This window comes from Phalaenopsis equestris, unplaced genomic scaffold (assembly GCF_001263595.1).
Source record: "Phalaenopsis equestris unplaced genomic scaffold, ASM126359v1 Scaffold000002, whole genome shotgun sequence".
Lineage (NCBI taxonomy): Eukaryota > Viridiplantae > Streptophyta > Magnoliopsida > Asparagales > Orchidaceae > Phalaenopsis > Phalaenopsis equestris.
Genome location: NW_018164444.1, coordinates 75882476 through 75895620, shown reverse-complemented (window position 1 = coordinate 75895620; position 13145 = coordinate 75882476). Strand labels below are relative to the sequence as shown.

Genomic DNA, 13145 nt, shown 5'->3' with positions numbered 1-13145 from the left:
ATTTTATGCATTAATTTGTTTATTTTGAGAAGGCTAATAGCAATCTTTAATTAACAGGTTGTATATTTTGTACTAAACCCTTCACTTGTGACAAACAATTTATCCTCCACTTTCACTTTGAAAAGTGTGGCTTCAACGTAAGTTTCATCTATCTCAAACCACATTTTAAGAAAAAATTTAATACTTTATCCAAAAAATTTCAAAGTTTCCATTTGAAATAAAAATTATATATTTTTTATTTTACATTATAATTTTTAAATATATTTATATTTCTTTTTCATAATACATCTGATTTATGTATTATCTTATTTTAGCTTATAACTATTGTTTTTTTTTTTATTACTTTAGCTAATTTATATCCTTTTAGAAAAATCCTATGTAAAAGAAAGTTTTAAATTTTTTAAATAATATTTTCTCTTGCTAATTAAATAATTATTTTAGATTTACTTTGATCATAAAATGTTTTATTTCATTAAAATATTTTTCAAGTGGAGTTAAGTTTAAAAAATAAATATGTGTGATAAATTATTAATTTAATAGATATAAAATTGATTTATTTTTTAACTTAAAATGTCTCAGTTTGTAATTAAGAATTCTTAAAACAGGATATGTTATATAAACTATTTAATCATTTTACACCTTGGATAATTAAACAGTGACATTTTGTTTTGTTTTCTTTTTATTTTTCATAACTTTCATACACAGATGGTTTATGCCTATCAACATTCTTCTTACCTTCATTATTGGTTCAGCATTTGGATGGATATTTAACAAAATTAGCAATGTTCCTTCCAATTTAAGAGGCCTTATTATTGGTTGTTGTGCTTCAGGTAAAGTTGGCAATATGCAATGAAAAATAATAATAATAATTTTTTTTCTGCTAAAATTGTGTAAAATTAAAAATTTTGGATTCAAATGCTCTAAATTTAGTATGATTTAGAATTTGTAGAGTGAAATAGAAATGATAATATTTGAATGAATGTATGATAAAATTAAAATAAATATATATAGAAAAATTCTAATATTAGAGAAATAATAAGACAATTAATTAATTGAAACAAAATAGTACTAAAAAATCATGTGGAGAGTTGCAGATTTGTACCGTAGTTGAGAGACCAAAATGTGCATATAATAACTTTTAACAGCTTATATATATACAGGACATCATAAAAATTGATATATAAAAATTAAAAAGAAAAAAACCGTAGAACTATTGGAATTACTGTTTAATTAAGGGTCCGTTTGAGGCAGTTTATTTGGTGCGGTGGCGTTTTGAAAACGCACCTAACCTGTTTGGATAAACTTCGTTTGACAGCTTATGCATTTTGAAAACACTGAAAACAGCATTTTCACACCGCACCTATGGAGCTTTCTGGCAGCGGTCTGATTTTTCCGAAAAAATAAAAATTTGTAATATCCACCGCATCTAGCTTATCAGCAGATTATTCAATAAGCTACAGCTGACCCAAATAGACACTAAGACTCATCTTCTTTTAGCTTAAGAAAAATTACTGTCATTTAGTGTTTTTTATAATTTAGGTTGGGGTAATCTAATCTTATTAGTGATTTACTGATTAGTTATTATTAAATCTGAAATGGACAGGAAATATGGGTGTCATGCTTCTCATTGTGATTCCAGCTACTTGCGAAGAAAGTGGAAGACCATTCGGTGACCCAGCCTCATGCACTTCCCAGGCTTTGGCCTACGCTTCACTCTCCATGGGCGTAAGTCTTTTCTATATTTTTTAAAGGCTACATTTTATTCGTAGAAATTAAATAAATTATCAATAAACCTTCTTTTTATGATTTTATAATCAATTCTTTAGTGTTTTAATACAAATAATAAATATAACAATCAAATACTCCACAGGCAGAAAAAAAAAATATCAAAAAAATTTAAATTTTGCATTTTTTTTAATGCATGTTCAAAGAAGATTTGGGTTAATGAGGTTTTGGATTTAATGTGTAGAGAATGTTCTAATTTCCATATCTGTGCATTTGTGTGTAGATATTATGATTTTCCTTTTCTACCTACGCGTCCGGATTTTTATTTACAATAAATAATGCAAATTATATAAATGTGTATTTATGCAATAGTAATGAAATGTGAGTTTTAAGCTTTTTGTAAATACTTCAGATAGGCGATACGTTCTTTTGGTCATATGTCTACAACGTTGTGAGATTATCAATGGGATTTGAAGAAGAAAAGATGAAGATCATCCAACAAGAATCATCATCACCAATGTCTATAGAGGAAGGAACAATATCAACTCATGAAAATGACTCAGTTTGGTTTGATACTAAAGTCTCATTTTCTACTAATGCTGAAAATATTCAAGAAACCTCAGGCATCAATGTTAGTGTGCCTTCAACAAATAGCAAGGCAAATGATATTCACATTCATAATTGCTTTATTAGATTCTTTTTTTTTCATTTAAATATTAGTTATATAAAATCATAAAATAATAGTTTACAGCATATATGGGATTATTCAACATATTACTATAAATTAATTACGTTGAGATACCTTGCTTCTCTTCCAGAATAATATCTTTTTTTTATAATTCTAATAGATTATTGCATATGTATAATGCATCCATTTAATGTTTTTAATTTTTTTCAGGTCCAATCATTAATGAAAATGACAAAATCACTCTCCGAGAGGCCAGCGGTCATAGCATTGAGGAGGTTGTTTACCCCATCAATATTTGGAGCGGTATGTTATCAACACTTAATGACATTGATTAGTAGCGACATAATCTAATTTAGAATTTCTTCATAGTCAAATTATTCTTAACAACTCTTCTTTTTTAATTTTATTAAGAAATAATTTTCTGTCATTTTAATAGTTAGTCATGTAAAACTCATATTTTATTTGAGTTCAACTTATGACAGTATGACAACTTTGAATTTGGTTCTTATGTTATTAAATCAAGCTCATTCCATTTGAGAGACTGACAACAATTGAATATAAATAATAACATTCATTCAGTATGGCATTGCAAAAATTGTATATAAATAATAGATATTAAGGACTAGTATATTACCAACACAATGTAAAATAAAAATATTTAAGACGTGGACCTGCATGGTGCATATTTGAACACATTGATGTCTCCTAACATGAGGGATCATCATGTCTATATCATAAAAATGTTATTTTGTTTTTAAAAATTATTTAATTTACTATGCAGATTATTGGACTTACAATTGGGGTCGTTTCTCCTTTCCGAAGGGCACTAGTAGGTGAAAATGCACCTCTTCGTTCCCTTCAAGGTGCCCTTAGTTTGTTGGGGTATGTTACTTAATTATCATAGGCTTATTATAACTTTATTATAATACAATCATGTTAGAAAATTCATGTTTCAACTTTATACACAAATTTCAAAAGAAAAGTACATAATAGCCAATGTCTTTTAAATTCATGATTTTTACATATGTAAAATAAGTGACTCATACCTGTATTCATGATGAACAAATTTGATCTTGAAGAGATGGAGTTTCTCTCTCTAATCCCTTAAAACTTTCTGTACTTTCTGATGGAGAGAAATGTACGAGGTGTGTTAGGTAGAGAGAGGACCCATTCTCAAACTCATGCTATATTTAACCACCATCCATCAAGGGGGTTACCAACCAATAGGATTTATGATAATTTAATAAATTAATTGATTTTTATTAATAAAATCAATGACATAAGTTAGTAACATTTATTTATTTTAGGGGTTATAGAGTTACAAAAATAAATATCATAAGTTATCATAAATTATGACATAAGTTATGAGTTAAGAAAATAAATAACTTAAGTTATCAAAATAAATATCATAAGTTGTCATAATTTATGACATAAGTTATGAGTTATGAAAATTAATAACTTAAGTTATCAAAAATAAATCTCATAAGTTATTAAAATAAATGTGAGTCATAAATAAAAATATAACAAATCATTCATTATCTAACTTTTTTTTTAGTAAAATTAACGTGGTGTAATGTAATTAATTTCTTATAGTTCAATGAAGTATTGTCTTCAATTTTTAAATACAAATTAGGGTTTAATTCTCATGAAGTATTTAATGGTACTGAATAATGATAATATTGGATCATGAAATCATCAAACTCAAATAATTGGTCTAAGTCTGATAATAATAGTAATATAATACTTCTGTTTTTGTCAATCACAGTGATGGAGCTGTCCCTGCAACTACTTTAATAATTGGAGGAAATCTTGTCAAAGGTATGTATAATTTATTTTTCATATAAATATTTAATGTCCAGGGGAATGAAAATTTTCTTTTATAAATTAATTAATATCATATTTGAAAAATATTTAATGTCTAGGGGAATGAAAATTTTCTTTTATAAATTAATTAATTAATATCATATTTAAACTTCTTTTAGTGTATGTTTAGAACAGTTTGCTGCTTATTAATAAGTTGTTGCGCAGTAGCTTTAGAAGGATGATGTTGTAGATAAGCTAGTTATTTGTTTATTTTTTGCAGTTTGAAAATAGATATGTTGCAGCTGTTTCTGAACAAATGAACATTCTAATTATGTATTGGAATATTGTTTACACATGAGAAGTGGGTGTTATATTTATAAATTTCTCTAAAAATTTCATATAAATGCAAATAGATGTCATGAATATGAACACATCAAAAGTGGGCCTTCTTTGGAGTCAATTATTTTTCCCCCACTACCACGCTGCACTTCCACAGTTGCGCGAAACGAACCTTAAAAATTCACCATAATAAAATTAAATTATGATATTACACACTTTAGTTTTGACAAAATATGATATTTTTTTTAAACATTTCTTAAGAAAATTGTAACACTTGTCTACCATACTTCAGTTTTGAGTTGTAATTTTTTTTTTTGGATATGCGTAAAAGCTTTTTTAGTCTCAATTTATATATTTATTTTTTAATCCTATTTTCAATAATGTGACTATTGATGACAGAGCTAAAAGTATTTAGGACTAAGGTAAAATATATCTTTACTCACAAGTTCTTATGTTGTACTCACTCTCTTAATGAAGTGCAATAACATACAGATGATGGATGATATAATATCAACTAAATATACCATCAATTGCCATATTTTTTTTTAATAAATATAATTAAAGTCTTAACAATATGTGAAAAGACACTTTGCTAGCCAACATAATTATGAATTTAATTTATCAGAATTTCTTTTTTTTTTTTTTGTAGGATTTCATAACTCCAATATCAAAATTTCAGCTGCTGTTGGTGTGGTAATTGTTCGATTTCTTCTTTTGCCTTTGACGGGTGTTTGTATAATTAAAGGAGCAATTCATTTTGGCATTCTTCACCCAGATCCACTCTATCATTTTGTTTTGTTGGTGCAATATGCTCTTCCACCTGCAATGAATATGGGTAATATTAATTTTTTTTCTGGTTTATTTGATTTTATCATAATATTAATGTGTTATAGCAATATAGGTAAATGATGTATCTATCATAGTAAAGCTCGCTTAGTTATCTTTGAAATGTTGCCCTCAGATTATTTATTTCACATATTATTTCACATCTTTATCTAGTTGACTATCATCTAAATATCATTATATCAACATGTTGGCCAATATTTTATTTTTAAACAAATAAATAAGGAAAGATTTACTTCCATAATACTTAATTTCTAAATATTTACATATCTAACATCTAAAATTTAATTTTTACATATACATACATACACATGTACATATGCAAATACAAACTTCAGGTTTTACCTATACATACATATAGCCGTACATAGGTACATGTGTACTTACAGATATATGCATATCACCTTATTATATGCATGAAATGGTGCATTTCTTTTTTTAAAATTCAAAATAATGGTATTTCTTATATGATATAAAATATTTTGATGGTAAAAATATAAAAAGTGAAATTTAAATGTTGGCTTCTTAAATACATTGATATTAAGTGAAATGTATGTAAATGCTCCAACAACAAAATTTTTTTATGAAATTGTTATTGATTGATGTCATAAAGTTAACAATTAATTTATATTAATACTATAACATTACTTACAAGTGAATGTGAACATCTTAATTTGTTAATACAAAAATACTCTTAGCACTCTTATTGTGAGTATATATATAAAATATGGGATGAGTATTAATGAAATATTGTATATGTGTGCATTATATAATTTTACTTGAAATTTTAAAATAAAAAATAAGATCATTTTAGTATAAATTAAAAAATGAATTGAAGTATTAAAATTGACTATTTTTATACATTTGAAATAAATAAACAATCACACCATTTTTAAATAATTTACTTTTACACATATATGATAATAATACACATTTTACTAACTTATATTACAACAATATGTTGTTGACAGGTGTGATCTGCCAACTCTTTGGTGCTGGAGTAAGTGAATGTTCAGTCATATTCTTTTGGGCATATGCTTTAACTTTACCATTATTTCCTCTATGGTCCGCATTTTTCATGTGGCTAGCAATTTAATGTAGATTTTTGGATATTCATTTACTCTTGTTTAGTTATAAAGTTTGGTAAAATGCTACTTTTATGTGGATCAGTAGTAAAAACAGAAATGATGATGTTATGATCGCAAGACAACAAATAATATTATTGCTCATTGTTCATTTTATTGGGTCATGTACATACATACAAATTATTTTTCAAATATTTACATATTTAACAGCTAAATTGTTTTAATATATGAGGATTGAAATACTTAACATCAAATCAAAAGCATGTGTGTACTACCATTTTTTATGTAGAAAAAAAAAAATCATTTCATGTAAATGTTTTAATATGATTATGATATTAATCAGTCATACATGCATGAAAATAATAAATTTTAGATGTTAGATATGTAAATATATTGATTTGAAATTGACTCAAAATAAATAACGAACTAAGCACCCTTTCTCTACTCTAAGGGATTCTAGTGGATTTCAATTAATTCGACAAGAAAATAATAATAATAAATAAATAATAAAATATGACTTATAGTTATGCATATCAATGCTATCATCACAAGAAAAATTCCATGCATCGATCATATTGCCGTAGCAATTATTCCCGTTTGAGCCAAAAAATAGAGCTTTAGTCATCCATTCAATCGAAAAATTATTGTGTACGTTCACGGCGGTGAACCAAACCAATGAAAATACTCTCTCTCCCAATGTATGTCAATAGACCTCACTTAATTTTTTATTTATTTTTTTAATTCTTATTGGACAGCGCACGCAAATTATGTGTGTTGTCCGCACAGAATAATCGCTTCATTCAACCAACTTCGATTGACGCAAAAACCAATATAAGAAATTTCTCTTAAATTTTATCTTTTTCCATCAATTTTAAAATATATATTTTTATCGGTGATAGAGAATTTTAAATCTCGATATAAAATAGCTGGATCATTAATTTCCCATATATATATATATATATTCCTCTTCCTCGTGCAATGCAAACACATTTCATACGAAAAAAAATTCTAAATAAGTGAAGGGTCACATCACTTAAAATATTTTTCTTCCATTGAAAATTGTTATTGGCTTATCAACCCAAGTCCCAAAATATTAACATACAATATAGAAGAGAAGTATACTTAATTTGTGTCTCTATCAAAGGGGATATATTCTATATGGTTGGTAAAATATACCAACCACGCGGAGAGTTTGAACATTTCTCATTTGTGATTGGGTACAACGTTAGGAATATTATTCACCTCGAAAGATGAAAATATTACCTTATGGCGTATCCAATTACGATATGATAGTTTTACAATTATGGGGGTTTACGTTACCAAAAAATTTTCTACTACCCTGAGAAGATATGACAAATTTTATTTTATTTGGGGTTAGGAAACCCTAAAAGGGGCAATCTCTTAAAGTTAATTATGGTCTAAAAATAACAATAGAGCATGTTGCCTTGGAGATACCATGAAAAATATTATTTGTGGACTTAATTCTTTGTGTTGATAAGATTCACATTCTAATTTTTTTTTATTCAAAGCTGTTGACCACTTATGTCTATGATGTATAAGTCATCTAGGCAAACATTGTCGTGTAGATTTTCTTTCTCCATCATGACAACCCAAATTTGTTCAAATTTCTCTTTAGAGTTGTATTTGCTCATAAATTTATAGAAAAGTTTCTTGATTGTCATATTACCCATCATACAATGAACTTTCAAAGGAAATTTCTTTTAGACATATCATTGGCATAATCTATGTCGTGTATGTGACAGAGAATCTTTTATAGTTATTGTCATTGCTTGACCCCGATTAGTAAAAAATGTTATTGAATGTTTGTCATCCCTGATACGAATAAATATTTTGAATAGTCATTTGAACGAATCAATCATCTCATCTGAAAAAAAAAACAACTCTGAAGGGAACATTGTGTCAATGCTAATTCACACCAATAAAATGAGCACAACATAAATTATATTTATTTAGTTTGTAACTTGCATAAAAAATAATGAATCCCCAAAGCATTCATAATCAAGACTGAACAGGACATCACTCCAAAAAAAACTCATCAACCCACTCCTCTCATCAATTTGGAAGTCCCACACAAACATATTATCCTCAACCTATCTCTCCATGAACGATTGTAATAGAGAATTATCATCGCCATTTTAAATTTTAAATCTTCTCTTTTTTTTTTAATGAAATTGAAGACATCTCTCTATGTACATTGAAGATTCTTTATTCCCCCAACTTCTGTAGCAAGAAAGTTAAAAGACATCCGTAGCTCTTATCTTTGATTCTATCCTCGATCTGAGCACATCTGCATTAATTTCGCTTATCTTTCTGTTGGAATGCAAAAGATGCTTATCATTGGGGTTCATTAAGGAATGATTATGAGTTTCTATAAATTTTTTAACTGTTTAGTTGCCCTGAACATCAATTGCATATCGAATCATAGTTGGACAATCTGTCTGTGTGTCCGCTTTTTTGAACTTCTTTGTGTTTTTCACATAAAAAAGTCCGTCTTCTTAATACTCAAATTAGACCAAAAAATATTGTGGTCTTTTCGAACAGTAAATCTAATATGATGAACGTAGACACAATATAGTTCTTATGCTTCTTTTTCATTGTGTACAACGATGCGAGGAAACCTGCCTTCAATTGGATCATTTCAAATATCCCAAGATTCGCCAAACTATACAAAAGAAAATGCTAAGCTTAAACTCTTTAAATATCATTTTATCAAAAGTAAAAAGATTTTTTAATTTGTGAGATGACTGGATATATTTTATGCTCCGTTGGGATGTATTTAAATTTCAAATTATTTGCATATCTACCCTTTGTTAGAATTTTCATAATAAGACTTTATTTTCTTTCAAAAAAATCCAGTCCAATACAATTTATTTTTCCTATCTATTTTAATTTTGCAAAGTTAGTACTCTGAAAGTCATTCGCATTTTACCAATCAAAATAAATTGTTAATAATTTTAATCAATCTTAAAATTTGACATTGTCTTCAACATTATCAAATATAGATGCTTCTAATTTTTGGGTATTTATTGAAGCCAAGTGAAAGCATGATTACAAATACATGACATGTAATGAAGCGTTTTTAAGAATGCGAGAATGGTAATATGAAAATATAAAAGAAAAAAAATGATTTTAATAATGCTTTATTGGATAAACTTTCATGTTAGTGTGAGTTTGTGATGGATCACTTTAGTCATATACTTTTGTTAGATAGTTGAGATTTTGTTGATATCCTTTTTTTAGTTGTACAAATACACTCACCCCTCGTGCATTTTTTTTCTCATACAAAATTAATTATGTGAAAAAATAATATTTATTTAACAATGAGATGCAATGGCAAGATTTTTCTATTAGAGTCTTTGAAGATTTGCTATCAACAATTTTTTATAACTAAATGTACTATGCATAAAAAAACAAATTATGAGTGAACTTCAAGAGAATATTGCTTTAATTTTTGTTTAAACATAATATTCAGGTTACTTTAAATATTTATTTGTGAATTATCACTCAAATAACACCACAATAACACATTACTAACACATCAATAACTCCATAAAAAATGCCGCAATAACACAATAATAATATCGCAATAACACCTCAATAATACCACAAAAATACTACAATAACACCATAATAATACCACAATAACACAACAATAATACCTGAATAACACCAAAATAAAACCAAAATAACACAATTATAAGAATCCAATAACACCAGACGAATACCACCACATAGCTGTCACAATAGCACTAAAATAACATCACAATAAAACATCAATAACACTTGAATAACAACACAACAATACCACAATAACACCATAATAACATTATGATAACACCAATCGAATAACACTACAGAACTGCCACAATACCACTCCAATAATATTATAATAACACCTCATTAACACCTCAATAACACACAAAAATACCGCAATATCACCATTATAATACCACAATAATACCTCAATAACACCACAAAAATACTGAACTAATACAACCTCAATAACACCTGAATAACACCACAACAGTACTGAAATAACACTACAATATAACTCCAATAACTCCAGTCGAATACCATCACAAAGCCACCACAATACAAGTAAAATAATACCAAAATAAAATCTCAATAACACCTGAATAACACAACAATAATACCACAATAATATCACAACAACACCATAAAAACACTGGTTGAATAACACCACAAAACCGCTACAATATCACTCAAATAACACCATAATAACTCTTCAATAAAACCACAAAATTACCGCAATAACAACACAATAATACACCTTAATAACACTACCAAAATACCACAAAAATATCTCAATAACATCACAATAATATCCCAATAACACCCCAATAACATCTGAATAATACCGCAATAATACTGAAATAACATCATAATATTACTTCAATAACATAATCGAATACCACCACAAAGTCACCATAATACCACTAAAATAACATCAAAATAAAACCTTAATAACATATGAATAACATCACAATAATATCACAATAAAACCATAATAACACTGTAAGAACACCATAATAACAAAAAAAAAAACCTCTATAACACCACAAATATACGATATACGACAATGACACCATAAATTAATGTCAACGTAGCTAAACTAACTTTCATAATACAGCTCCCTTTCAAAAATCTCGTCATTATTTTCAGATTACATTGCCTCCATTTCAAACTTATTCTCATTTTTTATATATTCCATCATCAATAGTTCTCACCTGAGAAAAGAGGGGCTGTGAAAATCACTTTGTGAAATCTTACCCGATTGCGTTAGAAGAAAATGAAGATTTATTTAGCGAGAAGAGTTTTGATTTCGAAGAAATGAGCTAGAACGGGTCGGGTCGGGTCATACATTAAATATAGAGTTTTTTATATTTTATTCTGTGAGTCCACCGCTTTCACGTATCCAAACTTCATTGAAGTCTGACTAGATTTAATATTTTCAATTTGCAACTCTTGTAGACAAAAAAATATTACATCAGGACTCCCCATGTAGAGTTACGTGCGGAGTCCAATGAAATTATGTCGTCGTGTTGATCGACCCGGTAACACCCGAGAATATTCCCCTCGTGTTATTCAGGTGTTATTGTGTGTTATTCAAGTATTATTGATGTATTGTTGTATTATTATAACAACGGAAATATTCTTAAAACACAATAACATCTGAATAACACACAATAACCCCTGAATAACACGAGAAAAATATTTCTTTGTATTATCGGACGAATTACTTATACGACATAATTTTATTGGGCTCCGCTGCTGATATAATATTTTTTCCTTGTAGATACCGTTGCTTCCATTTTTCTCCAAAAAAAAAAAAAAAAAAAAAAAAAAAAAAAAAAAGAGTAGCCTTCCGACTAATTTAGTAATTTGTTCACATAGATGCTAACAAAGTAGCCGTAGAAGAGGAGACCTGAGAGAAAGAGAGATCGAAGGAGATTGAGCGGCGGGAATGACGAAGGGGAAGCGATCGCCAAAGACGAGCGAGATCGACGCTTGAACTGTTACAGGTGCCTCTTTTCTTCCGTCCATCTCTTACTTATATATATATTTTTTGTTTTGCTACTCTGTTTGTGGTGGTTTGTCGGCCACTGATAGTTGAATCTGTAGTGAGGAGGTTGGTGGAGAACCGATTCTTCATGGAGATTATGACGGTGTTTCTTCATGAGCCTCGAAAACCCTAGACTATTAAAAAATTATCATGTCCGAGTACTTAATCTCTAAGCTAGATTAATAGGAAATATTTATTAGTTAAAAAAAGCGAAGAAGCAGCCATGGGAGTCTGCTGGCGAAGGCATCGACCAGTATCTGTTCTTGTAAATCTCGTAAATCTGCCAACCTACAGGATTTAGTGAATTTTGGATTTGGACCAAAATGGAGGTAAAACAGGATTCAAGGGAATGCAGGATTTACTCAAACCCTGGTATCAGACAGGCCCTTAGATTTTGGCATGCATAAGATCTTGGTAGCTAAATTTTTCTTTGATTAATTTTGCTGAATTTAGTATGAGTTAGATTTCTCCCAATATAGGGATTGAACCTAATTGGAATATAATTTAATTAGATAATGTGTTCTTGCACTGCGACGGATTAGAAATGGTCGGTTTATTGGATCAATTCCAACAAATTTGGGTGAAATGATGTTTTCCCTAAATTCTGCAAATTCACTAAAGATTGAAGAATTTGGACTGATATTATGTTTAGAGATGAGTTCCTACTTCTGGGAAATTTTAATGAAATTTTTAAAATTTAAAGAATTAAATAATAATAAAATATTGATTAAGTACTTTTGTATTAAGTAGTATTTTACTTGTTGCTGGGATTATTAATTAAATTGAAGTATTTAATTCTGTTTAGTGGACTTAAATAGGAATCAATCCTTCAGCATTGTCATGTGTTGGTAGGTGGCATAATTATTTTATAGAAATTATAAGTTCCTTAATTCTTAATGTTTGATTTTAATATTAGGAATTATCCAATATGAAGCTTTTTCTAATGGTTAGTTATTGATGACCCTAGGAGTCTTTAATTTTTTTCATTAATCTGTTTTGATTTAAAATTTATCTGCATGATATCTGTTTACTTGTTATTATATATATATATATATAT

The 13145-nt window shown here is 28.1% G+C and overlaps 2 protein-coding genes across 3 annotated transcripts in view; both read left to right on the top strand.

The window, feature by feature from the left end:
- Positions 1-1608: 1608 nt before the first annotated feature.
- The window catches only part of LOC110020198 (protein PIN-LIKES 3-like), a 15515-nt gene continuing 3978 nt past the window's right edge, over positions 1609-13145 (top strand). The window contains exons 1-6 of the mRNA XM_020718210.1: positions 1609-1725; positions 2138-2383; positions 2624-2716; positions 3195-3295; positions 4179-4231; positions 5205-5390. Coding sequence (XP_020573869.1) covers positions 1609-1725; positions 2138-2383; positions 2624-2716; positions 3195-3295; positions 4179-4231; positions 5205-5390 — 796 coding nt within the window. The remainder of the gene's footprint in view (positions 1726-2137; positions 2384-2623; positions 2717-3194; positions 3296-4178; positions 4232-5204; positions 5391-13145) is intronic.
- Positions 11909-13145, top strand: part of LOC110026678 (trafficking protein particle complex subunit 11) — a 29700-nt gene continuing 28463 nt past the window's right edge. For both annotated transcript variants that reach the window (XM_020727729.1, XM_020727721.1), the window contains exon 1: positions 11909-12047. The gene's annotated coding sequence lies outside the window, so the exon portion shown is untranslated. The remainder of the gene's footprint in view (positions 12048-13145) is intronic.